At 33.1% G+C, this 26,968-nt stretch overlaps 14 protein-coding genes and 1 pseudogene across 15 annotated transcripts, besides 2 other annotated features; 8 read left to right on the top strand and 7 right to left on the bottom strand.

Moving 5' to 3' along the window:
- Position 1: 1 nt before the first annotated feature.
- TVAGG3_1010570 (negative regulation of DNA helicase protein) lies at positions 2–2,586 on the top strand (the record flags this gene model as incomplete). Its single annotated transcript, XM_001579117.2, has 1 exon — positions 21–2,549. One exon carries the CDS (start codon positions 21–23, stop codon positions 2,547–2,549), a length of 2,529 nt encoding a protein of 842 aa, XP_001579167.1.
- Positions 2,587–3,189: 603 nt separating this feature from the next.
- On the top strand, positions 3,190–3,727 carry TVAGG3_1010560 (intracellular protein transport protein; the record flags this gene model as incomplete). The annotated part of the gene is made up of 1 exon (XM_001579116.1): positions 3,196–3,543. The coding sequence occupies one exon, from the start codon at positions 3,196–3,198 to the stop codon at positions 3,541–3,543; it is 348 nt and encodes a 115-aa protein (XP_001579166.1).
- A 366-nt stretch (positions 3,728–4,093) lies between these two features.
- TVAGG3_1010550 (calcium ion binding) lies at positions 4,094–4,733 on the bottom strand (the record flags this gene model as incomplete). The annotated part of the gene is made up of 1 exon (XM_001579115.2): positions 4,152–4,733. The coding sequence occupies one exon, from the start codon at positions 4,731–4,733 to the stop codon at positions 4,152–4,154; it is 582 nt and encodes a 193-aa protein (XP_001579165.1).
- A 255-nt stretch (positions 4,734–4,988) lies between these two features.
- On the top strand, positions 4,989–6,174 carry TVAGG3_1010540 (pectin lyase-like family; the record flags this gene model as incomplete). The annotated part of the gene is made up of 1 exon (XM_001579114.1): positions 5,055–6,134. The coding sequence occupies one exon, from the start codon at positions 5,055–5,057 to the stop codon at positions 6,132–6,134; it is 1,080 nt and encodes a 359-aa protein (XP_001579164.1).
- Positions 6,175–6,344: 170 nt separating this feature from the next.
- TVAGG3_1010530 (uncharacterized protein) lies at positions 6,345–7,523 on the top strand (the record flags this gene model as incomplete). The annotated part of the gene is made up of 1 exon (XM_001579113.1): positions 6,345–7,523. One exon carries the CDS (start codon positions 6,345–6,347, stop codon positions 7,521–7,523), a length of 1,179 nt encoding a protein of 392 aa, XP_001579163.1.
- Positions 7,524–7,806: 283 nt separating this feature from the next.
- Positions 7,807–9,592, bottom strand: TVAGG3_1010520 (ATP binding; the record flags this gene model as incomplete). Its single annotated transcript, XM_001579112.1, has 1 exon — positions 7,961–9,592. One exon carries the CDS (start codon positions 9,590–9,592, stop codon positions 7,961–7,963), a length of 1,632 nt encoding a protein of 543 aa, XP_001579162.1.
- A 361-nt stretch (positions 9,593–9,953) lies between these two features.
- On the top strand, positions 9,954–11,331 carry TVAGG3_1010510 (pectin lyase-like family; the record flags this gene model as incomplete). The annotated part of the gene is made up of 1 exon (XM_001579111.1): positions 9,954–11,324. The coding sequence occupies one exon, from the start codon at positions 9,954–9,956 to the stop codon at positions 11,322–11,324; it is 1,371 nt and encodes a 456-aa protein (XP_001579161.1).
- A 287-nt stretch (positions 11,332–11,618) lies between these two features.
- TVAGG3_1010500 (proteasome regulatory particle assembly) lies at positions 11,619–12,923 on the top strand (the record flags this gene model as incomplete). Its single annotated transcript, XM_001579110.1, has 1 exon — positions 11,619–12,923. One exon carries the CDS (start codon positions 11,619–11,621, stop codon positions 12,921–12,923), a length of 1,305 nt encoding a protein of 434 aa, XP_001579160.1.
- A 230-nt stretch (positions 12,924–13,153) lies between these two features.
- TVAGG3_1010490 (ankyrin repeat protein family) lies at positions 13,154–13,984 on the bottom strand (the record flags this gene model as incomplete). The annotated part of the gene is made up of 1 exon (XM_001579109.1): positions 13,154–13,984. The coding sequence occupies one exon, from the start codon at positions 13,982–13,984 to the stop codon at positions 13,154–13,156; it is 831 nt and encodes a 276-aa protein (XP_001579159.1).
- A 39-nt stretch (positions 13,985–14,023) lies between these two features.
- Positions 14,024–14,596, bottom strand: TVAGG3_1010480 (histone-lysine N-methyltransferase family; the record flags this gene model as incomplete). Its single annotated transcript, XM_001579108.1, has 1 exon — positions 14,024–14,596. One exon carries the CDS (start codon positions 14,594–14,596, stop codon positions 14,024–14,026), a length of 573 nt encoding a protein of 190 aa, XP_001579158.1.
- A 20-nt stretch (positions 14,597–14,616) lies between these two features.
- Positions 14,617–19,634: a mobile genetic element.
- Positions 14,619–15,051: a mobile genetic element.
- Positions 18,093–19,305, bottom strand: TVAGG3_1010460 (annotated as a pseudogene). The gene has a single exon. A coding segment is annotated over exon 1 (1,213 nt).
- A 710-nt stretch (positions 19,635–20,344) lies between the features above and the next one.
- TVAGG3_1010440 (exportin-T/LOS1 family) lies at positions 20,345–23,655 on the bottom strand (the record flags this gene model as incomplete). Its single annotated transcript, XM_001579107.1, has 1 exon — positions 20,432–23,524. One exon carries the CDS (start codon positions 23,522–23,524, stop codon positions 20,432–20,434), a length of 3,093 nt encoding a protein of 1,030 aa, XP_001579157.1.
- A 79-nt stretch (positions 23,656–23,734) lies between these two features.
- TVAGG3_1010430 (SH3 domains domain-containing protein) lies at positions 23,735–25,078 on the bottom strand (the record flags this gene model as incomplete). The annotated part of the gene is made up of 1 exon (XM_001579106.2): positions 23,810–25,078. The coding sequence occupies one exon, from the start codon at positions 25,076–25,078 to the stop codon at positions 23,810–23,812; it is 1,269 nt and encodes a 422-aa protein (XP_001579156.1).
- A 473-nt stretch (positions 25,079–25,551) lies between these two features.
- On the top strand, positions 25,552–26,177 carry TVAGG3_1010420 (uncharacterized protein; the record flags this gene model as incomplete). Its single annotated transcript, XM_001579105.1, has 1 exon — positions 25,586–26,098. One exon carries the CDS (start codon positions 25,586–25,588, stop codon positions 26,096–26,098), a length of 513 nt encoding a protein of 170 aa, XP_001579155.1.
- Positions 26,178–26,344: 167 nt separating this feature from the next.
- TVAGG3_1010410 (GTPase protein) lies at positions 26,345–26,950 on the top strand (the record flags this gene model as incomplete). The annotated part of the gene is made up of 1 exon (XM_001579104.1): positions 26,345–26,950. One exon carries the CDS (start codon positions 26,345–26,347, stop codon positions 26,948–26,950), a length of 606 nt encoding a protein of 201 aa, XP_001579154.1.
- Between the last annotated feature and the right edge of the window lie 18 nt (positions 26,951–26,968).

The following is a 26,968-nucleotide window of genomic DNA, read 5'->3' as shown; positions in this document are numbered from 1 at the left end:
CATTCTACTGCCGTTTAAAAATGTCGGACGATTCTCCCCGCTCGACTCCAGTCCACAGTGATGATGATTCAACAGAGAATGAAGAAAACGTTCAGAACACACGCTTCAGAAATGGTGTTGATTCTGAGCCAGAAGGTGAAGATCTTTATAATACAGTACGTAGTGATTACCGTGCTAGACCAGAATTAGATGTTTACGAAAATGAAGGTTTAGATAATGAAGAATACGAAGGTTTAACACCATACCAAATTGCACAAGTCAACTCCGAATTGGCTCAAAGACAAGGCTCTTCAAGCTTCTGGAGTGTTGATGCACGTAATGCTATTGAAGCTCGTAGATTAAGAAACTTCCTTGAAAGACCAAATCAACAGATCAAGGCTTTCGATGAAATTTTCGAACAAGATAATGGTACTCAGAACATCTTCCTTCAAGATATTGTTGGCCCACTTCAACCATATCTTGAGCGTCAAGAAATTAAGATTGAAATTGCTCGCAAATTCCGTATTTTCATCCAAGAATTCAAAGATTCTAACGGCCAACTTATATATTTAGAGAAAATCAGAAAAGTTGCTACAAACAACCTTGAAAGTTTCGAAGTTTCTTACTTAGATCTTTCACATCATAATACAATTATTGGTGTATGGCTTGGCGATGCCCCAGACATCATCATTCCAATCCTCAGTGATGCAGCACTTCTTGTTGTCAGAAAGATGTATCCAAATCTTGATATCAGGAAAATTACAGTTAGAATTACACATCTTCCAATTATTGATAACATTCGTGATCTTCGTCAGATTCACTTAGACTCTTTAGTCAGAACAAAGGGTGTTGTCACACGCTGCAACGATATTTTACCACATTTACTCCAAATCAAGTGGAGATGTGAAAAATGCGGACAAGTTCATGGTCCATTTGAAGTTTCTGATGAAAAGATCTATCCACCAGCCTTTTGCGCAGCTTGCAACTCCAAAGGACCCTTCAGAATGGAAGATGGAGCGACATTATATCGCAATTACCAGAGAATCACAATTCAGGAGCCACCAAACTCAGTTCCACCAGGCCGTCTTCCACGTACAAAGGAAGTCATCCTGTTAGATGATAATGCAGGCACAGTTAGGCCAGGTGAAGAAATTGATGTGACTGGTGTTTACAAACACGTCATGCACACCAAGGGAACAGGCTTTGCAGTATTTTCTACTATCATTGAGAGCAATTATATCCTTAGAAGTGGTGATAATTATAATGTTTTCAGTATCACAGAAGAAGAGAAAGAACATATCATCAAACTCTCACAGTCTGACAACTTAGAAGAAAGAATCTTCAACGCCATCGCTCCTGCCATTCACGGACATAGAGATATCAAAGCGGCCATTGCGATGTCACTTTTCGGTGGTACACGTGTTGAAGAAAAAGGCCATACAGTACGTGGTGACATCAACATCATTCTTCTTGGTGATCCAGGTACAGCCAAATCCCAATTCCTTCAATACGCCAGAGACATTGCACCTCGTTCCATCTATACAACAGGCAAAGGCGCAAGTGCTGTCGGTTTAACAGCTGCTTTGCACAGAGACCATGCCAGTGGAGAGTGGACAATTGAAGGCGGTGCTTTAGTTCTTGCCGATGGCGGTGTCTGTCTTATCGATGAGTTCGACAAGATGACTGATAAAGACAGAAACTCATTGCACGAAGCCATGGAACAGCAAACAATTTCCATCTCAAAGGGTGGTATTGTTACAACTCTCCAAGCACGCTGCTCAATCATTGCTGCTTGCAACCCAATAAGAGATAGATACCAACCAAGTCTTTCCTTCCTCGAAAACAGTGGTCTCACAGAACCAATTTTGACTCGTTTCGATGTTATTTGCGTTGTAAGAGATATTATCAACCAGGAAGCAGATGAAAACCTCGCAAAGTTCGTCTGCAGGAACCACCAAGGCTACGAGCAGCCAGCAGGTGATATTTCACGTGATCTCCTCAAGAAATACATCTCTTACGCACGTGCAAATGTCCACACAAGAATCACTGGCGCTGACAGAAACAAGTTGTCAAATCTCTACACTGATCTTAGAAAGGAATCTGAACACAACGGCGGACAGTCAATCACTGTTCGTAACTTCGAATCAATGATTAGATTGGCTGAAGCACATGCTAGAATGTATCTTAGAAACAACGTCAACGACGATGATACAAACTTCGCCATCAAATTAGTCATTGAATCATTCCTTAGTACACAGAAATACTCTGTTCAGAAGAATTTACGCAGAGTTTTCCAGATATACTTGCACGAGGACCAAGGAAAGGTAGATATGCTCATGCGTATCCTCATGCAGGCTATCAAGGAGAAGGAGAACTTCAACGCTGTAAGAAACAACACTCCAGATGCAGATCTTCAAGAAATCACAATCAAAAGATCAGATTTCGAAAGACTTGCTAACGAAAACCATATTGAATCTATTTCTGGTTTCTTCAACTCAACTCAGTTCAAGAGAAGTGGTTTGATTTATCGTGGTGAAGATATTATCAGACCAGCAAGAGATCACAATTAATTTTATTTATTTACCTTTTTTTTTCTGTATTACTTTTATATACTTAATAAAATTACATTTTTGAAAATATTATAAAGATATGTGGAGGTAAAAACCTTTGATCATGCTCTGCTAAATTATATTTCAAAATTATTAATGCTTTATCACAAATGAAGTTCTAGACAATATACGAAATCGCACCACCTCAGATATTGACACCTTTAGGGATGAATGCATCAATGATAGCCCTGGAAAGAAATGCTTTTTAGAATTTTGACATATTTAATCGTTTTGTAAATAATTAGGAAAGCTCTCAGAATTTTCCTTTAATGACGCCATAAACTTCTCAATATTTAAAGAATACTCTTAATTTGACATTATTAAATGGATCCTATTATTTCATGACTAAACCAATTACAATTAAATATTTTTCAATCACAAGATGTCCATTGATTGATGTAACAAGTAAATCGGCATTATTTATTACATCTCAATCAGTTACTAAAAAGAAGAGATATTGTTATTGCCTTAGATTAAACTTGTTGCAGCCCCAAATCTATATTTATTAGAAAAGATCATAAAGAACCGTTAGTAACATTCTCAGTCCAAAGAAATTGTTTAACATAATTTACAACTATTCAAAGTTATAAAACGTACAATTTTTCAAATGACAACTCAGGGCGATCAACCATTCCAAGATCAATCATTCAACTCCCAGCAAGTCAATGAAATTATTAGCCGCGTTATTTCCGGTGTATTGAAAAGCGGTGAATTCGTTCCAGATAAGGTTCAAGAGCATTTAACAAATATCCTCCACGAAGTTCTTTCACAGTTGAAGGAACTCAACTTCCGCTTTAAGTACTGCGTATCTGGGCTGATTACGCAAAACTGCGGAGCAGGGCTTTATCAATTTGCTTCAACTCACTATGAAAAGAACCAAGATAACTTTGCGAATACGGTATACCAAAAAGGCAATATAATCTGCTCTGTTACAGTTTATGGATTCAAGATTTAAGAAATAACGATTTTTCTTTTTTAGTAATCAGAAAACCAATAGTGTTCCTTTAAAAATTATTACAAAATACATTTATTGATCATAATTAACTTTAATCAAAATGATATTTTTCTTTTTTTATTCTGATTACTATATTTTAGAAAATATAAACTATTGATTTATTTTTGAACATTTTAAATTGATCCCATTTTTTCTTTACAGCTAACCTTAGCTCAAGAATTTGAACAGTCTGTTTTGAAATAGCTTGAATTATAATTTCTTGCTCGAGATATAGTAAAACAGGACCATTACTTTTCAATATATAATTCAAAACAGTATAGTAAGCAGGTAGTGACTTGAAAGTTCAATGCTTGCCGGAAATTAGTAAGAAATTAGTTTATATCATGAATTCATAAGTGATTATATGCTAGAAAGTCCACTAAAAATTTGGTATTTTTAGAGATGTGTTTTATATGAGCTGAACCTATTTAGTTATCTCAATAAAATAAAATTGAGAAATTTATCCTAAATTATTGAGTTAAATATCCTGAAGCAGTAATTAAAGAATGATTAAGAAAAATGGTTTTTATTACAACTATTAAGAAACGAGTCAATAATATTCTTCTTTTTTAATACTTCAATAAATGATCGATATCAATAGAAACACAATTAAGGATGGCTGGATTCTTTCTTGCTGTCGTAATGAATTCAGCAAGAGAAATTTCTCCGTCTCCATTTTCATCCATGCTTTGAATTGTAGCTGTAATAATACGATTAAGGGACGTTGGCGATATCTTGACTCCATTGTTTTCGCTAAGTGATAATGTCATGACATCTGTTAACTCTTGACGAGAAATCTTTCCGCTTCTATCGGCATCATAAACATTAAAAACGAAAGAAGCCTTTTCTTCGAGAGTAGCTCGTTGAGAAGCCATTGAAAGTCCTTTAACGTATTCATGGAAATCAAGTAATTGATCTGGATTTTCATCAAAGGCACTGAAAATTTTACCAGCGAATTGAATGTTATTGATGCCAAGCATTAAAGCGAACTCATTGACATCAATGTTACCATCAGCAGTCGTTGTTGCAGAGACTTCTTTGAAGCTGGAGTAAAGCTTCATTATCTCTTCCGGAGAGAAATGTGTTGATGCTGAAAGCTTAGCAATTTCATCTTTTGTTGGTGGTTTTGCCTGGGATTGGTGATTGCCCATACAAAAAATAAAGACAGTTAATTGAAATAAACCGCAAAATTGCCTTAATACAAAAACGACCGAGATTATCATGTTTGTATATATTCCGAAAATTTAGTCAAATCGAAAATTTTACGTGACTAATTGATTAAATACAAAATTGTTGATAAAATATGAAGAATCAACGTAAGTATAGCAAGATCTCTTCAAGAAATTCAAGAAAATTCAATTTTGTCAGAAAGATTGAAGGAAAAAGAGGATATTTCAGAATAAGGAAATCATTTTTTCACAGCTAATAATAAAAATGCTTATTTGAGCTAATCAATTTTCAATTTTAATTGAATGTTCTTGAATATTCTGCTATCAGGCAGCTTTTCAAGAGATCCGCGAACAGTTTTTATAGATCCACGCGTAGAAGGAGACTGTTTTAGTAGTCCTTGCTCAATTTCAAACGCAGCACGCGTTATCAGAACAGCAGATACAGTTCACTTTCCAGAAAATTATAAAATTTCTCTTACTTCGTATCCATCAGAGTTTAGTGATTTAATTGTGCAACTATCTTTACATAATACCACAGTTCATTCTCATGGAACAATAGTTGATGGCAGTAATCTAGCCGGGTCTATTGGTGTTGAGTTAGTTAGTCATCCGCATTATACATGGTCCGTCTTAATCGGTTGGACTTTTCGAAATTTTTCGAAACCAATATTTTTACGTGATCAACTTTGGTCGTATGCACCATATATGGTATTTAGAGATTGTACATTTGAATATTGTGACGATTCTATCTTTAAATTAGCAGGAGGAATGTTCATCTTTGAAAACTGTGTATTTAATCATATATCTGAATATCCAGTGCGGTGCGAATACCAAGTTCATCTTGAATTTGTTGATTGCAAGTTTACAAATTGCAAATCTTTATTTATTAGAAAATCAGATGCGATATTTACGAATTGCGTATTCAAAGATACATTTGGAGATAGAGGTGGAGCTATATATGCTGAAAAATCCACTCTTTACGTTAATCATTGCTTCTTTATTCATACAAATGCTTCTTCAAACGGAGGAGCAATATACATCAGAGATTCCATTCCGAAATATGAATCAGAGATAACAAATTCATCATTCATTGAGACAAACGCACAAGGAAATGGCTCAGCAATTTTCATTTACAAATCATCAGTGAATCTCACAAATAATTGCCTTCCATCCAAGGATTCTATACATTACCAAGACAGTCAAGATTTATCTACCAATATTTCTTATTCTAATTGCGAAGATTGGCTTAATACAGATAATATTGAAGTAATTTCTGATGATTTCACTCCAGTTGATACTTTTAAACTTTGGAAACTTGATGACTTAAAAGACGGAACGACAATTTCCATTGAAGATGAAGATGAACTCGATATTGAATTATAAAGTATATTATATGATTGTTGTATTATAATAAACATACATATTAGTTTAATGGCTTATTATTGGGCGGATTATTTGATCTTAAGCATCAGAAATAAAAAAATTAACCTAAAAACTATATATTTCGACCTTATTTTTTCATGATGCGGATTTAGATGATGAAATGAATGTATTTATTGCACGGCCAATTCTGAATCAGAATTTCATAATAAAATGATAGTTAATAGATTTGCTGACTTAACAGATTCATCAAACGAAAATACTTCAATTTTAGGACAGTCAACGACTTACATACCTGATGAAGTTTCTGGCGCTGAAAAGATTGTTCATTCTTTAAATGAACTTCAAACTAATCAAAATTATACGCTAAATGATATAGTTAGCAAGCTAATTCAAGTAAAAATCGAAGTTGAAGGAGATTTAAGTCTTATATACAAATTTCCGTCCATAAAAGATTATAATGAAGATAAATACAAGATTTTCCTCAATGACAGATTAATTTGCTTTAAATATTTTAAGGATAATGATGTTGTTCATGCCATTTCTGATCTAATTTCTACAATAGAACCATTAGAAATCACTCCATTAATAGAAAATTGTATAAACAACGAAAAACACGACCAAACATATATTGCAACGCTTTTCTTACTATGTATGATTGTCAAACTACGCCCAGATTTGATTACACCGAAAACATTTAACATAGAAAATGAGAAATTTTTAGAATCGATGCCACTAATTACATGGATTATTAGTTGTTCATTACAGAGTGACAAGATTGCACATCTTGATCCTTTAGTTAGCCATCAAATTATTGACATTTTTTTAAATAATAGTATTTTATCAAAAGATTCTAAATATGATGATGTAGCAATATGTGCAGCACATTTAATAGCTCAATCTTACTACAAACAGAACGTTTATCGAATTACAAGTTCTCATTTTGCCCAACTTACTGAAATTTCACTTCGTCAGACAACTCCTCGCGACTGCTATGTCGCAAATGTACTTCTTACTACTATGCGCTCACTATCTGTCAGCGACAAGAAGCTGTTGGCCGCACAACTCCTTGAAGTTTTCCCTGACACACATCTTTCCGTCATTGATATCTTCAAATACGAGGCAACACGAAAGACAAGCGCCACATTTGTTGACGGATGGGTGGAAGCACATGCAACTCACAGGGAGGCATCAATGAAATACCTTTGCGCTGTTGCTGGACAAGTTCCCGAAAGAATTATTTGTAAATTCCCTAAAAAAGATCTAAGAAATGGATCGAATATAGTTAGATTGGCTCTTGTTAATGTAGAACTGAAGAATACATCAACGAGAGTTTGCACAATCTGCTTTTTCCTTTTGATTATTTATTGGTTTTATAAGAAACATCAATAGATTATTGTTTTTATATAAAATGCTTTGTTTGCTTATATTATTAATTATTATTATCTTTTTTCTTTTTAGAAATCACACAAAGACTCCTTGTACTATCTTAAAAGTCTAGATACAAATCTGCGTTTGTGATGATAAGCATCGGTTAACGCACACATAAATTTCTTCAAGTATTGCTGCAAAAAGGGAAATTGAGAGAACCATACTCTTAAGCGATTATGGATATAAAAACAAGATAGATTTAGAATTTAAATTTTTAATTTTTTTTATCACAATGATTAAATTAGTCCTGCTGAGGTTGACATAGTATCATATCCAGAAAAATGATGAACTTTATCAATGATAATTTTAAAATCAGTTATGCCATTTCCTTCATATTATTGTGATATTTTTTGTGCGAGCATTTTTGAAAGAAAATCGATTCATTTTCTATATTTGCCCTAGGAAAATAATCGTGCATAAATTGCAGCACCTTTTGCAATTGCTTTTTGTGGATACTGAGTAATCCTAATATCTTTTTGGTTAAACATCTCATACAAACATTCTTCACTATATCTGAAGCGTGTACCACTACCATGACAAATAATGGAATCAATATCTTCAGGCTTATATTTGGCATTTCTGAGACATGTATTGATTGTATTTTTGATTCGATCATAAAATCCATGATCTTCAAGCAACTCTTCAAATTTATGTCTTCTTAATCTGAAATCTCTAGAATCTGTTGATAAATAAGGCCAATAAAATGTATCAGTTATTAGACAGGTTAGCTCTTTATATAACCTTTTACAACGGTTCCTGAGAAAACTTATGTTTTTCCTTTTCATAATTTCATGCTCGCAATTGATATCATATCCATTTCTTTTGAGGACTTCAGAGAAATAATCCATAAGTATTTCAATCATAAAATCTTCACCAAGATCAAGATCTGAAAAGTTTGCAATGATTTTGAATTCATCATTTCCATCACGATCTCTTATCTTTTCTAAAATGGTGACTTCAAATGAATAATGGTCAAAATAAAGGATCATGAGTTTCTTCTCACTTGATGAGTGCATTCCACATGAAATTGCAACGGCTACTGGTTCATATATCATAGAAATGACGTTAATTCCAGCCGATTTTGCAGCCGATTTAATGATATTGATTTGATTTAAATTGAAAGTTACAGGAACTGTAAGAACAAAATTTAATGATTCTCTTTCATTAGGATGCCGATAAATGCTAGCACTCCAAAGTAGTTTTTTATAGATCATTGTTAAAGCTTCCTCTGGAGTGATAATTACATTCTTTGAGTTCATAGGAACTTCAAATACAGTCATTCCATTACTATCTTCAGTAAGTTTAAAGTCCCATTTAGGAATTCTTTTTTGAATATCTGGATCTGAAAACTTTTTTCCTATAATAAGCTTAATATCTTCCAAACAAGGATGGTTAGAACAACTTGGATCGGCACATGCTACTGGTTCGTCATCGTAAAAACCAACATTTGATGGCGGACGTTCGTTTCCATTAATTAAAATTGGATATGATTCACCATTGATGGAAACTGCAAGGCAGGATTTTTTAACACCAAAATCAATGCCAAAACCAGAAACACGCATAGGTGCCTTAGGATCTGGGATTTTAGTTAAAATATATTGTGAATGATTGTAATTTTCATTGGTTTGATTGGTGGTCGTTTTTTTATTTTCATTTTGAAATTCTTTTAATTTATCTTGAAGTTGTTTAATTTCTTGGGTAAAATCACTCATTTCTTTCTCTTTTTGATTTAAAACATCAATAATACTGTCAAATGTTTTGAATTTCATGTATTTTTTGACAGCCCTCAGAATTAAAACAACTTCGTCGAGATTTTGGATAGTAACTTTTGCATCACGTGTACATAAATATAACTTTTTGGCACTAATAGTTGAATGAGATTGTTTGAGAAGAGTAACGTACTGATCAGCTGTCAAATGTGAATATTTCATGATTCTCTTGATGTCTTCAATCTCAAATGTATCGAAGAAGTTTTCATTCTTAATATAATCACTTACATGAGCTGCAATGACTTCGAAATTCAGATTCATGTTTTTTTTTGGGCAAAGTCGTAACTTGACAAAAAAATCTAAACAATAATAACTAGAATTCCTACTACACCCTTTTTACATACAATTTATTTTACATAAATTTTAGTGCGAAAAAGCTAAAATAATACCCTTCAATGAAATTTCAAATACTAATTCAACATTCAGGATTTCCATTAAGGGTATGAATTTATAGCTTTACTAATGAATAATTTCATAGAAATGGCATTGATTTTCATGGTTTCAAAAATTTCATGATATGGCGTTGATTGAATTATAGAGTGAAATTTGATTACATTACACTATATCTCTTGTTCCTAAAATTTACAAGTTATTTTGTAAAAACATAGTCCAAAAAAAAATTATGGTGAATTTCACGATTTTTAGACTTTCTATATCGAGATCGTACAATGAAAGTCCAATTATATCATTGCCGAATAAGTTGGACTTCTCTCATTTCAAGATTTCGAGGTCGCAGTTCTCAAGAAACTTTGGAAATGCGATATTTGGTTATTCACCACAAATATCAGTTTCAGAGACAAAGTTTACAAAAATTACCAATAACGCTATTGTAATATCTTCAAATATGCCGACAGAATTCTCTACTTCATATGTAAATCAGTCGTTATATTCTAAAACTAACGTTCAGATTACTAAATGCCATTTTGACAGATGTAAATCAGTAACTGAAGATTGTGGTGGCGCAATCAACTGCGTAAAATCAAATGTTAACATTTCAAATTGTTTATTTTTTCAATGTTATGCCAAAAACTCGGGAGGTGCTATATTCCTATCGCAATGCACTAAAGTACTTTTAAATTCAAATGCATTCCAGAAAAATGAAGTTGAATTTTCAGCTTCCAGTTGCCATATTTTCCTTGCTTTTGATTTAAAAATCTCGAACTCAAATTATACCGAAGAAAGAAGTAATACTCGTGCGGGATCCATTTCCTTACCATCATGCGAAGATATTTTATTTTCCGAGTGCATTTTTTCAAATATTACTTCGAAATATACCGGAATCATAGAATTAAACTCAGGATCGACTACAATGAGCAGTGTTAGCTTCTACAATTCTAATTGCGAAGCAGTAATTTACGCATCTTACCTTGCAAAGTTGAAAATTTCGAAATCAGTTTTTGCAGGGATTACATCGCCCGCAATATACTGGAATTCATTCAGATACGCAAATCTAACCGAAAACAAATTATGTACAAGCAATACTACAAGTTTTGATGGAAAATTTAAAGAAAATATTATTTACGGGGAAGATACGACTTTTAACGTTGAAGCTGCAGTTATCAACCTAGAACTATACGGAACAGTCGTTCCTCCAACTCCTACATCGACTCCTTCAGCTACAGCAACACCAACGAGATCATTACCACCTGCTACACGCCAGAACCTCGTAATTATACTTGATAATACTCCAGACCCGACAAAGGAGAGGTTGGTTATCATTATTTCCAATAATCCGAAACTTCCTCCAAGAACTCCATCTCCATCAATCAACAAATTCAAACCACCACCAGCAAAACAGAAGTTAATCAATACACAACAGATTGCTATGGTTGGTGGCCTGATTTTAATTGTAATTGTTATTATAATTTATAGAGTTACAAGGAAAGAAAGAATTCCTGAAGTTAATGCATCTGTATTCAATAAGCTTGACAAAGGTGGTGTTAAACTACCAAGAGCGGCAAGAATGAAGAATGCAGATGATTTCTTTGATTAAATTAATGTTTGTATGAGTTAGTTTTTCTAATTATTGTTTTTATTTTTTGATAGATACTTTTTCTTAACGTTCTTTAATTCTAAAAGGAATATTTAAATATTTAAATTTAGAATTAACGTTATTTTTAGATTCTTCGTCTCAGGCTCTCAATAATTGAAATAATTTAGATGTTTACACGTGACATTGGAAAAAATGATGTTAAATATAGTTAAATTTATAATTGTTTCCGTATTGAATTGAATTTTTGAATTATTGACGGAAATATTATTGGATGTCCTTTTATTTTTCAGAAAAATGAATCCAAATGAGTTAATGGAGCTGTTCAAAGATTACATTAATATCTTTAATACAATATACAGATTACACACATTCGATGAAGACAAAATAAACAATATATACATTGAGATCAAAACTAAATTGATCGAAACAAAAATTATATCGCCATCTGAGCTAGTGAATATACTTTCAACAGCTTCAGAATACAATAACCGCTATTTTAAGTCATATTTTGCAATATTTAAAAAATTATTTGAAGAATATCACCCAAATGATGCAAATAGCCTTCGAAATATTTTTAATTACTTTATTTATAAGGAATATGGAATTGTTTTAGGTTATGCAAATCAAAATAAATTCAAAAAGTATGAATCCGAAAATTATTCATTAGAAATTCATGAAGAAAACACAATTTATAGAGCCATCATGGATGATGACATCAAATCATTTATATCATTCACTGTACAAGGAGGATTTGATGAAAATGAAGAACTTGAAAGTTATTTCTATCCAACAAAAGAAAACACATTTCTCGAATTATGTTGTTATTATGGAGCTGTAAATTGTTTCAAGTTTTTAAGGACGAAATACAAGTCAGAAATAAGTTCATCATGTATAGAATATTCGTTCTTGGGTGGCAATCCAGAAATCATGAGTGAATGCTTGAAAGAAACCCGAAAGTTTTATTATTTAATGGATCATGCAATTATATCACATAATATTGACTTTGTATCATTTTTGCTGAATGAGCATAATATGAAAATCAATATAAATTTATGTTTAAGATTCAATAATCTTCAAGCATTTTTTGTTTGTTTAGATCAAGCAGATCAAATCAATGAATGCTTTGTTAATTCACCATTTTTCAATATGATATCTCTTTGTGAATATTTTCTTTCGCATGGTGTTGATATTAATGCAAAAGATAGCAAACATCAAACAGCTCTTCATTATGCAGCAGAAATAAGTAGAATAGAAATAGCGGAATTTCTAATTTCTCATGGTGCTGATATAAATGCAAAATCTGTCATTAATTATACTCCTCTTCATAATGCAGTTAGATCACAGTGCATAGAAATAGTCAAACTTCTTATTTCTAATGGAGCTGATATAAATAAAAAAGATAAATCAGGACTCACACCTCTTCATCATGCAGCAAAAGAGGTGAATGGTAAAGAAATCATTGAATTTCTTATTTCTCATGGTGCTGATATTTATGTTACAGATAACTCTAATAAATCCCCACTTGATTATGCAAAAGCATTTAAATTGAAGGCAAATGAAGAATATCCGATACATCTATATTCTCACCAAAATGTATAATAAATTTTCTGTTTCATAATATTCCAATGAAAAGCAAATGGAGTTCAAAGACATGAATTGACTCAATAAAATTGCAAAAAAATTGAATGAAATATAATGTGTATTATATATAAAAAAGATTTTATAGACGTGGAGAACATTATCTTTTACTGCAGCTATCGGCGCAGTTGCAAATTAGAGCCATTAGATTCCGATTAAAATAAATTAGCTCCAATAGAAATCAAATAATCTCATATAGGATTATATGATGTAACTGAAAGAGCTGTGTTTCCCTTATGATTCCTTGCTTCTTTATTAGCTCCAATTGAGATAAGATATTGAACAACATTAAGATAGCCATTTTGTGATGCATAAATGAGTGAAGTAGATCCAGAATTATCTTTTGCTTCTTTATTAGCTCCAACTGAGACAAGATATTGAACAACTTCAAGATTACCGTATTTTGATGCTTTAATGAGTGGAGTAGATCCATCACTATCCTTTGCTTCTTTATTAGCTCCAACCGAGATAAGATATTGAACAACATCAAGTTTACCGTATTTTGATGCTTTAATGAGTGGAGTAGATCCATCACTATCCTTTGCTTCTTTATTAGCTCCAACCGAGATAAGATATTGAACAACATCAAGTTTACCATATTTTGATGCATAAATGAGTGGAGTAGATCCATCATTAGTCTTTGCTTCTTTATCAGCTCCAATTGAGATAAGATATTGAACAATGTCAAGTTTACCACCTTCTGATGCATAAATGAGTGGAGTAGATCCATCACTATCCTTTGCTTCTTTATTAGCTCCAACTGAGATAAGATATTGAACAATTTCAAGATGACCTCGAAATGAGGCTTTAATGAGTGAAGTAATTCCTAAATTATCCTTTGCTTCTTTATTAGCTCCGACTGAAATAAGATATTTAACAACGTCGAGATGACCATGATGTGATGCACAAATGAGTGGAGTCCATCCATCATTAGTCTTTGTTTCTTTATCACAACCACATTCGATGAGTGATTGAACAAGTCCGAAATTTCCGTTTTTAATTGCAAAATGAAGAACATTCATCTCAGGATCAAATGAAGTTGCTTTAGGAGCAATCTTTTTTCAAAGTCCTTCTTCGCATGATTTTGAAATCATTTCATGGTTTCCTGTCGAAGAAAGATCATCAAAGAATTTGTAAACAGCTTTAAAATCATTAGATTGCTTAAGTTCTGTGATTTTAGTTAAAATATATTGTGCATGATTGTAATTTTCATTAGTTTGACTGATAGGCGCTTTTTTGGTTGCATTTTCATTTTCATTTTGAAATTCTTTTAATTTATCTTGAAGTTGTTTAATTTCTTGGGTAAAATCACTCATTTCTTTCTCTTTTTGATTTAAAGCATCAATAATACTGTCAAATGTTTTGAATTTCATGTATTTTTTGACAGCCCTCAGAATTAAAACAACTTCGTCGAGATTTTGGATAGTAACTTTTGCATCACGTGTACATAAATATAACTTTTTGGCACTAATAGTTGAATGAGATTGTTTGAGAAGAGTAACGTACTGATCAGTTGTCAAATGTGAATATTTCATGATTCTCTTGATGTCTTCAATCTTGAATGTATCGAAGAAGTTTTCATTCTTAATATAATCACTTACATGAGCTGCAATGTCTTCGAAATTCAGATTCATGTTTTTTGAAAAAAAAAATCGGGGAGGTTTTTTGTGATATGGAAAAATGTTCCTTGCTCAATTATCTCACTATTGGATGGACTTTTATCGAGCGAAATTTTGGCTGTAAAGACAATTCTGATATTGGTAACATGGTGATAAGAACAAATAGTCAGTTTGCATGGTTTATGATGAGATAATTTCGATTTAAAAAAAAACATAAAAATTGATTTTAATGAGCGACTATATTTGAATATGCTCTCCTAATTTGAAGGAACTGGTTAAATCATGAATTGATCATGAATAATTTTTTTTCAAAATAACAATTATAATTTCATATTCATTATAAGTTGAAAATATATCATAAAGACTTTATGAATGATAAATTCCTAAAAAACAAGTTAGTTTGTTTCTGAAAATAATAATAATAAAAACCAATTTAGACCCAATAATTTTTGGCGGGATAATTGAGATGTTTAACAAAAACAGAAAGGTGTCATTATTATCTATGACCAACAAGCAACTGACCTAGTCTGGATTACAATATTCGGTTCATCAAACCGCCAATTTGATGAATCAAGCCAAATTGTAACTGACCTAGTCTGGATTACAATATTCGGTTCATCAAACCGCCAATTTGATGAATCAAGCCAAATTGTAACAAACCAGTTGTTGATTGCATGGTATCATTCATCGAACTGCCAATTTGATGAATTACATTTCTTAGTCATCAAAATAGTGGTCATGTTACTATTCGTTAGGTTAAATTACTTTTAATGCCCATTCAAGGAAGTACATGTCAGTTACAGGGTTTATAGTTTTACTCGAATTGAGTAAACCTCTTGGAAGCAATTACCACAAGAGCCAAGACTTCTCGTTTACAGACTTTGAAAGCCAGGAAGGAGCCAGGTAACAATAATGGGCTCTCTTATGATAATTTGGGATATTTATCAACAATTTGAGTTTCTACCTATTGTCTTCAATGAGGATTTTTTAGGCCAGAAGTACAATACCTGTACAGTCTAACTACTAGGGCAATGTAGTCAAACTGTGCACGTATTGAACTTCTAAGGCTATTATTTATCTGCTATTGACATCATTCTTTTACATTACCGTCCTCTGGTCCTTAGAGGACCATAGATTCTGAAATTACTTGTGCAGAGCAAAGTTCTTCCGAGATCTCTCTATCCTTCGTAGATCTCGGAAAAACTTTGCCTTAAACTACTGCATTAATGTTTCCTAGTATTCAAAGAGCTATGAATTCTATAGTTGATCTTATAAGGTAGAGTTTTTCCTAACTTTCTCATTCGTTGAAAGGTTTTCAACAAAGCTATACCTTAAAAATCTGTGCTTGTTATATCTGATCATTTGTGTGTTAGGGGATGTAAATTTATTCCACTAGAGCAAATTTTTTCCGAAGTTTCTCATTCGATGAGAAACCTCAGAACAACTCTTCAATAGTGTAATGAATTTGTGGTATTTGTCCTGCAAACAGCGAGAGAACTTGTCTGTAATTCGTTTATGATGAAGTTATCTGGATGTCTCTCAGATGAGGAAGGAAGTCCAGAAAACTTCACCATAAGTTAATACTTGTGTATTTCTATGACTCTCTTCACGTCAGAGAATGTAAATTTACTCGAATAGGGCAAAGTTCTGCTCAAGTTTCTCATTTGATGAGAAACCTCGGAAGAACTTTGCCCTAAGGTAATGTATATGTGATTGTTGGCCCGCAGAGAAACAAGGAATCTGTTTGTATTTCGTTTATGGTGAAGTTCTCGGATGTTCTCTCAAATTATATGGAAAATCAAGAGAACTTCACCATAATTTGTTGTAGTTGTGATTCTCTGGCTCTTTGCCGGCCAGAAAACTAGAAAATAGTTTATAGTGGGAGTATGCTCGATGAATACCTACTCACTAAAAATATACGTTATTTTTTGTTTTCCTATGGGAAAATAGTTTTGATTTTTATACTATCGTATGCTTTGTTATTGCATGAATTGTCTATTTTCTTAATAAAAACTCATTTTTCCGTGTGATTCTGAATCAATGCATTCCAAAAAAGCGTTTTCCGCCTTTGAAACGTGAAAACACACATTGCATGAAGAATCAGAGAAGATTTTCTATCTTTCAATTTTTTAGACTTTTTGAAATTTGATAATAACTCCAAATTAAGCTGATAAACTCATAGAGCACATAAAATAACACAGGTCTATCATATTTGAATTTTCTAAAAATCTCCAAAAAAATCGCGTTTTAAAAATTTCGTAGTTAAAAAGTAAAATTTTCACGATAAAAAAACTATAATTGGTTTTTTTGGAATTCTTCGAGTTAGAAAATCTTCTCTGATTCTTCATGCAATGTGTGTTTTCACGTTTCAAAGGCGGAAAACGCTTTTTTGGAATGCATTGATTCAGAATCACACGGAAAAATGAGTTTTTATTAAGAAAATAGACAATTCATGCAATAACAAAGCATACGATAGTATAAAAATCAAAACTATTTTCCCATAGGAAAACAAAAAATAACGTATATTTTTAGTGAGTAGGTATTCATCGAGCATACTCCCACTATAAACTATTTTCTAGTTTTCTGGCCGGCAAAGAGCCAGAGAATCACAACTACAACAAATTATGGTGAAGTTCTCTTGATTTTCCATATAATTTGAGAGAACATCCGAGAACTTCACCATAAACGAAATACAAACAGATTCCTTGTTTCTCTGCGGGCCAACAATCACATATACATTACCTTAGGGCAAAGTTCTTCCGAGGTTTCTCATCAAATGAGAAACTTGAGCAGAACTTTGCCCTATTCGAGTAAATTTACATTCTCTGACGTGAAGAGAGTCATAGAAATACACAAGTATTAACTTATGGTGAAGTTTTCTGGACTTCCTTCCTCATCTGAGAGACATCCAGATAACTTCATCATAAACGAATTACAGACAAGTTCTCTCGCTGTTTGCAGGACAAATACCACAAATTCATTACACTATTGAAGAGTTGTTCTGAGGTTTCTCATCGAATGAGAAACTTCGGAAAAAATTTGCTCTAGTGGAATAAATTTACATCCCCTAACACACAAATGATCAAATATAACAAGCACAGATTTTTAAGGTATAGCTTTGTTGAAAACCTTTCAAATAAAGAGAAATTTAAGGAGAAATTTGCCCGTTTGATGTATGGTGAGAAGCATATTTGAGAGTTTGGAGAGGCAAAGTGCAATCACCTATCAATATTGCACTTTGCCTGTCAAAAGTTCCTCGCATCTCTTGAGGTGTGAGGAAGTTTCTCGACAGAGGAAACTTTCATATCGAATGTTGCCTCTGTCGAGATGTATGTGACAGGCAAAGTGCAATCACCTATCAATATTGCACTTTGCCTGTCAAAAGTTCTTCGCATCTCTTGAGGTGTGAGGAAGTTTCTCGACAGAGGAAACTTTCATATCGAATGTTGCCTCTGTCGAGATGTATGTGACAGGCAAAGTGCAATCACCTATCAATATTGCACTTTGCCTGTCAAAAGTTCTTCTTCGCATCTCTTGAGGTGTGAGGAAGTTTCTCGACAGAGGAAACTTTCATATCGAATGTTGCCTCTGTCGAGATGTATGTGACAGGCAAAGTGCAATCACCTATCAATATTGCACTTTGCCTGTCAAAAGTTCTTCGCATCTCTTGAGGTGTGAGGAAGTTTCTCGACAGAGGAAACTTTCATATCGAATGTTGCCTCTGTCGAGATGTATGTGACAGGCAAAGTGCAATCACCTATCAATATTGCACTTTGCCTGTCAAAAGTTCTTCGCATCTCTTGAGGTGTGAGGAAGTTTCTCGACAGAGGAAACTTTCATATCGAATGTTGCCTCTGTCGAGATGTATGTGACAGGCAAAGTGCAATCACCTATCAATATTGCACTTTGCCTGTCAAAAGTTCTTCGCATCTCTTGAGGTGTGAGGAAGTTTCTCGACAGAGGAAACTTTCATATCGAATGTTGCCTCTGTCGAGATGTATGTGACAGGCAAAGTGCAATCACCTATCAATATTGCACTTTGCCTGTCAAAAGTTCTTCGCATCTCTTGAGGTGTGAGGAAGTTTCTCGACAGAGGAAACTTTCATATCGAATGTTGCCTCTGTCGAGATGTATGTGACAGGCAAAGTGCAATCACCTATCAATATTGCACTTTGCCTGTCAAAAGTTCTTCGCATCTCTTGAGGTGTGAGGAAGTTTCTCGACAGAGGAAACTTTCATATCGAATGTTGCCTCTGTCGAGATGTATGTGACAGGCAAAGTGCAATCACCTATCAATATTGCACTTTGCCTGTCAAAAGTTCTTCGCATCTCTTGAGGTGTGAGGAAGTTTCTCGACAGAGGAAACTTTCATATCGAATGTTGCCTGTCGAGATGTATGTGACAGGCAAAGTGCAATCACCTATCAATATTGCACTTTGCCTGTCAAAAGTTCTTCGCATCTCTTGAGTGTGAGGAAGTTTCTCGACAGAGGAAACTTTCATATCGAATGTTGCCTCTGTCGAGATGTATGTGACAGGCAAAGTGCAATCACCTATCAATATTGCACTTTGCCTGTCAAAAGTTCTTCGCATCTCTTGAGGTGTGAGGAAGTTCTCGACAGAGGAAACTTTCATATCGAATGTTGCCTCTGTCGAGATGTATGTGACAGGCAAAGTGCAATCACCTATCAATATTGCACTTTGCCTGTCAAAAGTTCTTCGCATCTCTTGAGGTGTGAGGAAGTTTCTCGACAGAGGAAACTTTCATATCGAATGTTGCCTCTGTCGAGATGTATGTGACAGGCAAAGTGCAATCACCTATCAATATTTGCACTTTGCTGTCAAAAGTTCTTCGCATCTCTGAGTGAGAAGTTTCTCGACAGAAACTTCATATCGAATGTTCCTCTGTCGAGATGTATGTGACAGGCAAAGTGCAATCACCTACAATATTGCACTTTGCCTGTCAAAAGTTCTTCGCATCTCTTGAGGTGTGAGTTTCTCGACAGAGGAAACTTTCATATCGAATGTTGCCTCTGTCGAGATGTATGTGACAGAAATGCATTATCTTATTGAGAATTGAATATAGTTCAACAAATTTCATTTCACAAAAGAACTCCACAAAACAGTTCAAATATTAATATTATTCCAAATAATCAAAAATATACAATAATAATTCATGTAAGAAAGCCATTCAGATGTAGAAAGAATTTAGTCTTAAATTCATGTTGACTAAACGAAACAATAAGTATAAATATATTGCATTTTTAATAAATGAGTCTGATTTGATTTTACGTGTAGTTAAATATGTTTCAGTGTCATTGTTTCAGCTTTCTTGAAGCTTATGGCAATTGGGCAATTCTCAATAACGTACAATTGCCAAAAAAGTTTAAGGTTTGGCAATTCACTCAAATCACTGCGAAAAAAATAACGTACAATTGCCAAAACCAAAATTGCCTTGGCAATTGTACGTTATTTTAAAAAGAGTTTACATTGAGTATCTCTAGTTTCGCTATAACCTAATACACAACATCACAAAAAAATATAAATCCTTCGGCAAAAATATCAAATGACTCAATTTCAAATATCAAATTTCTAAAAATCATCAATAATGCCACCATTTTATTTCATAAATATATAGAAACTAAAATATAGCATTCTCTTGCTTCTTTCAGACTTAAATAATGCAAAATTTACTATTTTTTTTCAAAACTTCGCTCATCCAAGAATTGCCAAGCTTGGCAATTCGTGATGAACAAAATTTGCGCTTTTGGCAGTTCCGACATCCTTAATGCTATTTAAAAAATCAAAGTTATTGTAAAAAAAATATTAATTTAATAAATAAAAATAAACATTAGAACTTCAAGTTATTCTTGAGGCTATTAAAGAGATCATTAAGTTCAGAGTCCTTTGGTAATTCTCTGTTTTTGATTACCTCATCAACAGTAGACGTCTGACGCTTGTTTGATTTTTTGAGGAGTTCATTAATTGATTCAACATTCTTCTTCATTCTTTCTCTGACTGTTTCCTCATTATCAGATGTTTCCTGAACAGCTTTCATGATGAAATCTCTCAGGATTTCTTCAATATTCTTTTCATCTGCATTAGTATTAAGTATCTGTTTCACAGTACCAATAACAATATCGATTAGATCAGGAGTTGCGTCGTTTTCAAGAGATGAACTGAACTGGTTCATGAATTCCTCAGAATTATTACTCTTGAACACCAACAAAACTAGTTTTCCTATTTCTTCAATAGCGAATTTATGCAATCCGTCAATCAACAGTTTGAAACCTAATTTTCCTAGATCAACACAAATGCTTTGTTTGTAAGCCATGTATATTTCTTGGTTATCTGATTGCGCTGTTTCCATAAGATTTGCGAAATTTCTTATGTATTGTAGACAATTAATTGATTGTTCCTGGAGAGACGAGTTACAACCAAATCTTAATATCTCGTATATTTTAATCAATTGATCGAATTCCAATGACAAAACGTATTTTGGCATTGAATTAATCAATCTATCAAGGAAAGAATAGAATTCTTCACTTAAATCAGGATATTTGTACTGATCATCACTTTCTATTATCACTGTTGTTTTTTCGAAAACACGATCCATTATATCATTAATCATATCCTGTAATTCATCATCCATTCTCGCAATCAATGTCGCTAAAAATGTCAGTGTTTGAGGAAGACACAAATCAGGATCAGATTGAGAATAATCAGTCATTATTACGTAGATGAAATCTCTTTCCAAAACAGGCATAATTGTTGTTTTTGGATCATCAAGATAAGAAATGAATTTATGCAAATGCAGCATGATTGATGCTCTGCAATTACGACATAATTCTCTCACTAACAAATCCCCTGAAGATGCATAAATATCTTTGAAACTATTCATGAATTCTCCCAAATTAATTGTTCTAAAAATATCAATATATTGAGAACTGAATGTTTCAACATAAGAATTCATTATAGACAAAGTATTTGTGAAGTATTTCCATGTCGGAATTGATTCCTTGTTGAAATTAATCATACAAAATTCAACTCTTTTAAAAATGATTTGTTTCAATGCTTCGATGCAGCGTCTTCCATATTCAGTGTCTTTTATTGAATTGATTGATCTGCAAAGACAATGAACAAAGAGTTTTAGTTCGTCTTTGTAGTTTTCCAATGTTATTGTTTCATTTAATTTGTCGAGAAGGATGTCAATTGCTGTTTTATTTTCCCATGATTCATTTGGTTGTGAGAAAATACTTGTGTTTGCAATACTGATAAATAACAAAGTATTTATCACAAACAACAACAATTTCTCCCATCCAAAATTCAACAAATCAAACAATGCTTCAAAAACATTTGCAAATAATTCATTATTATCTCCAATAAATTCAAAAGAATACATAACAACAACACTAAAACAAATTCCTAATCTTTCTGCTGTTTCATCATATTCTCCTTGTCTTTCATTTGTTATTCCATTGATTTCATACATCAAATATCGGAAGATTTCTTCTAAGAAAGGATAAGCTTTGCCAGGAACTAATGCTTCTTTATTAGAAACTGTTGAAACTGCCCAACAAAAATGTTCGATATCATCAATTGTTTCTAATTTTGGCTTCTTTGCTTTAATGACATCTATTACTAATTGGCTAAAGAAAACATCTATTGCTGAGATACATTTCCTCATTGATTCGAAATCTTCATTTTTGACAACTCTTTTTTCTTCATTATTATACAAATCAATGAAAGGTTCAATGACTAAAGGAGCAGGCATTTTATCAACTAATATTGTTGCAATTCTTGGAATAAAACATGTATCAAAATCTTCTTGTGTTACTTGGTTGTTCGCTTGTATTAAATATTCATATAACAATGCTTCACATGATTCAATTAATATGTCTGTATTTGCTTTCTCCGTGATACCTAATGCAACATCAAAAACAAAGTTGAATTGATCACCATTTATGATGTAGATTCCATATAAATCTAATAGTTTTGAAAGTAAATCAATGAAACTGGGCCAGCAATTGGAATTTTCTGAAAGTTGGATTGTGTTGCATTTTGAAAGTAACATTTCTAAAACATCACTAGTGAATTTTAAAGGATTCGCGTAATCTGGCAAAACAATTTTGGCAAAAATCTCATTGACAATTGATATGGAGGTTGCAGCAAGCTTTGGACGACTCATGAAGCTCTCTTTGACTTTTTCGATGAATTCATTTTGATATAATTTTTGGGATACGAAACTATTGCATTTAATGATGCTGCAACAGCAATTTAGAGCAGAGTTTATGACTTCATCGTCATTTCCCGCTGGGTCTAATGCATCAGTGATGTCTTCTTGGACATTATCATAATCACTGTTGTAAAATTGCTTGGAAAGGTTGTTAAAGTGGTTGTAAGAGAATCTACGATAAAGATAACTGTTGTTTTCTTCGCCCATTTTGATTGATAAAAATAACATAAAACTACCAATCAAATTAAAGTATTTTTCGAGGTGTTTCGGGTTGCGGGGCTCTTCTTGACTTATGGTTTGTCTGACCCTGATGAAGAATGAGCTCTGGCTTGCATTGTAATCTTGGATTAAAATTTCATTGAAAATGTCATAGATTTTGTTGATCAGCTGATTGGGCATTTCGTTTTCTGGACTGAAGACAAGCTCAAGTAAGTAATTAATTATATTCTCCTTGATATCTTGCTCCACTAAATTCCATCTTCTTTCGGCACAGGATTCAAGATTTTGAAGTACTGTAAACTTGACCATGATATCTGAATCACTGTTGAATATATTTTCGGTAATTAAGTATGATTCTGGATCTTTTTGGAAATCACAGAGAATATGGTTAGCATCTTCTAGAGATATGTTCGAATTTGTGTCTTGGACTTTAAGAATGTTAACACAGTAGTTGAGTAATTCGATCTTTTGGTGAATATCTTCAGTCATCAAAATTATTGTCAAAATTTTTCTGACTAAAAGTGAAGTTCGCTTTTTTCAAACAAAATAGACATTTTTCACTATGTATTGAGTTTTTGTTAAAATTTTTCCATTAAAAAGTGACAAAATTTATTAATTATGCCATCCAAAATTTTTCCAAAAACTCATGAGCCAAATAAGTTGCTCGTCGAAGGGATATTGAAAGACTGGTAGATATTGACAATAATGCAAGAAAGTGTGAAAATTTGGAAAAAATAAACAAAAAATTTTATAAAATAATCTAATATAAATATTCTAATCTATAAGTAAATCAGTTTTCCTGACCTTTCCGACCTGATTCTGGGGATTTCGAACAAAATAATTTTCTCCATCATCCTTTTCAACAATAAAATGACATGTTGGATAAATTCCAAGGAAATCTCCATGAGAAACCTTTGTTTCCATGGTCATTTCCATCTTTGTATAGCTAGTTGTAATCGCATTTGTTGGAACAAAAGCTTCTGCGAAATTCCTGTTGTGAGAGGCCAAAACCCAGCTTCCAATAGGTTTTTCGTATAAGTAAAGTGTTTCTCCAGCTTTAATTGAAAGTTCGTTGATATTTTTTGCGTCAAAATCATAAATTGCTTTGGCAACGAACAGAGGATAGTCTATTGCTGGAACTTTAATGTGTGATGGCCGTAAAATTATATCATTATCTTCAATGAATGGATTTGGCTGAGGAACAAAGGTAACATCGGACAAATTCGTTCGGAAAATATTGTATTTGTTAATGAAAGCACTAAGATACGATTCTCCGCTATACAAATTCGATAATTTAGAATATTTTTGTTCCATTTGGTCGAAAACCTTCAAATAGTTCACACTGGAGTCCATGTATATATCAGACAACTTCAAAAAGAAGTCCAAGCAAACTTGTGACCTAGCTCTGTCAAGACCTTTCATCTTGTCTATTGAAATCTTGACAAATCGATCGTATAGTACGAACTGTTGATTAAGTTTTCGCGTTAGTATTTTGGTGCACTTTAAAACGACCATATATTGCTGAGAGAAAGAGGTCAATTTAGTTGTATCATTTTTCTTACTTGCGGATGTGATATCTTTAGCCATCGACCTCAAAGCAGAATAGTTAGAAAATATTGTTCCGCGAAGTTCTTTGTATTGTTTTTCCATCAATGCTTTCTTCGTAAAAATGTTATCAAGTACTTTATTCGCATTACTAACACAATCAACTATTTTTGGATGCAAATGATTGCTAACAATCATCATCAATAAGCTAATTTGTGTTGAAACTTCTGAAAAGATTTCTGAAAGTCTTTTGTATGAAGATATTTGATTCGTTGCTCCCGTTGTGTTCTGGGATATTACTTGGGCAGACTTGTTAAGTGATTCATATATTGCCGATGATGTTTCGCTAACATGTTTATTATAATTCTCACATAAGTACTGTAGGATACTTGGAAGTGCTGATGTTCCTTTGACCATTTTTTTCTCTATGTTAAGAATGTATTCAAATTCTTGAACTAGTTCTTCAAATTGAGCATTTTGTTGATCAAAGATTTCCATATAAAATTTATGTTCTGAAATTAAACTCAATACTAAAAATTAGACATTTTCATTACTCTCCTCGGTTTCTTATATCTAATTTATTTTACATTTTTTGAAAAGCATTCAATTGTCTGAACAGACAATTCTGATTCAATTGAATTATGGTTGAGAGAGTATATGTAAAATTGGCTGAAATAGTCCGAATTTTAAGTTTATCTAAGACACATGATCTGCAAAGGTGACGATGGTAGAATTTTAAAAGGCAACAAAAAAAACTTTTAGATAAATTGTATTTTGATAGCCTTAAATAAATAAAAATCAATGAGTTATAAGATTCAAACCTCTCAATTTCAATTTTACATTTTATAAATTTTATGTATTGGTTTGCTATTTTGATGCTTCTATATGATTGATAATTAGTGGCAAATTCTGACTGAAATGAGTATGAGTGGTATATAATTTTGACATCTTTTTATAGCCGATTAAAATGTCAAAATTGATAAAAATTTCAGATTTTATTTTTTTATGGAACAAAATTCCGAACCTACTGTTACCGAACCACAACAACCAGCTGAACAGCAGCAGCAACAAGAGCATCAAGAACCACAAGAGCAAGCAGCTACTGAAAATGCAGCTCCTCAGAACGAAACTCCAGCCCAAGGAACAAATCCACCAGCGAACACTCCAGAGGCGGCTCCAGCAACTCAAGAGCAGCAACCACAGCAGAATGATCAATCATCTCAAACTTATTACTCGCCTGTAGAAGCTATCTGGGTTGAATCACCACTACCAGAATTCATGTATTTCTTGAACAGTAATGGAACAGTTATCGAGCCACAGTTAAATAGCTTTTATCCACCAGTTGGCCCAATAGTATATGATAGAAATGGCCATCCTTTCAAAGCTGTATATCCTGCCCCTAAGACAGCTGCCCAGAAGATGGTAATTGACAAAGAAACATTACAAAGAGAGCATTTGAATCCAATTGCTGAAAAATTCCATGAACTTTTCTCTAAGAAGAAAGAAGAACCAAAATAAATTCTTCTTTACGGGCACTAGTTTCCTGTTAATGTAAAGATTTATATAACTAAACTCATTTTTACACGCCTCTAGGCAGATCCAACTTTTTGTTGTTTCAATTTATCTGTTGCCTTACTTGAAATTTTGTATTTCAAATTTTGAATTAAAAGTGACTCCGAGCTCGGAAAATAAAATGCAGCAAATGGATCAATAAAGTTAATTATGCAAATCGACAATCTTGTCGTCACTTTTTTCAATTTGACAATGAAAAGAACGCAAATACCATCATCAAACAGGCCAATTTTAAAGACAATTCTTGTTGGTAATACAGGTGTTGGTAAGACTTGCCTTATATCGTCATCCTTTAAGAATGCTTTTGAAACAAAATCCAATCCCACTGTGGCCCCATCCTACAACTTTACTGATATAGTTAATTGCGACAAGGTTAGCGTTCGCTTACAAATATGGGATACTGCTGGACAGGAAAGATATGTATCTGTTTCACAATTGTTCTTCCGTGATTCAGATATCGCCTTTGTCTGCTTTGATTCATGCGATAAGGAATCTTTTGATGGAATTAATAATTGGGTGTCACGTGTTCATGATGAAGTACCAAGTTGCAAATTATTTTATGTAATTACTAAGTCAGATTTGCATACTCCTCAAGAAATCGATGAAATGCTCGAAAAAGTTGTTAACTTTTTAGGTCCTGAAAATAGGGAGAAAATTTTTGTTACATCTGCTAAGAACCGAACAGGAATTGACGAAATCTTCCTCAGTGCTGCCAACTCATATACAACTCCGCATCCACAAGCTACTTCAAAGGTTAATATTGACGAAAAATCAGAAAAATCTGGTTGTGCATGCTGAAATTTCTGATTAGATCAG

The sequence above is a fragment of the Trichomonas vaginalis genome, chromosome I (assembly GCF_026262505.1).
Source record: "Trichomonas vaginalis G3 chromosome I, whole genome shotgun sequence".
NCBI lineage: Eukaryota > Parabasalia > Trichomonadida > Trichomonadidae > Trichomonas > Trichomonas vaginalis.
This window is presented reverse-complemented; position numbering and strand designations above follow the sequence as displayed.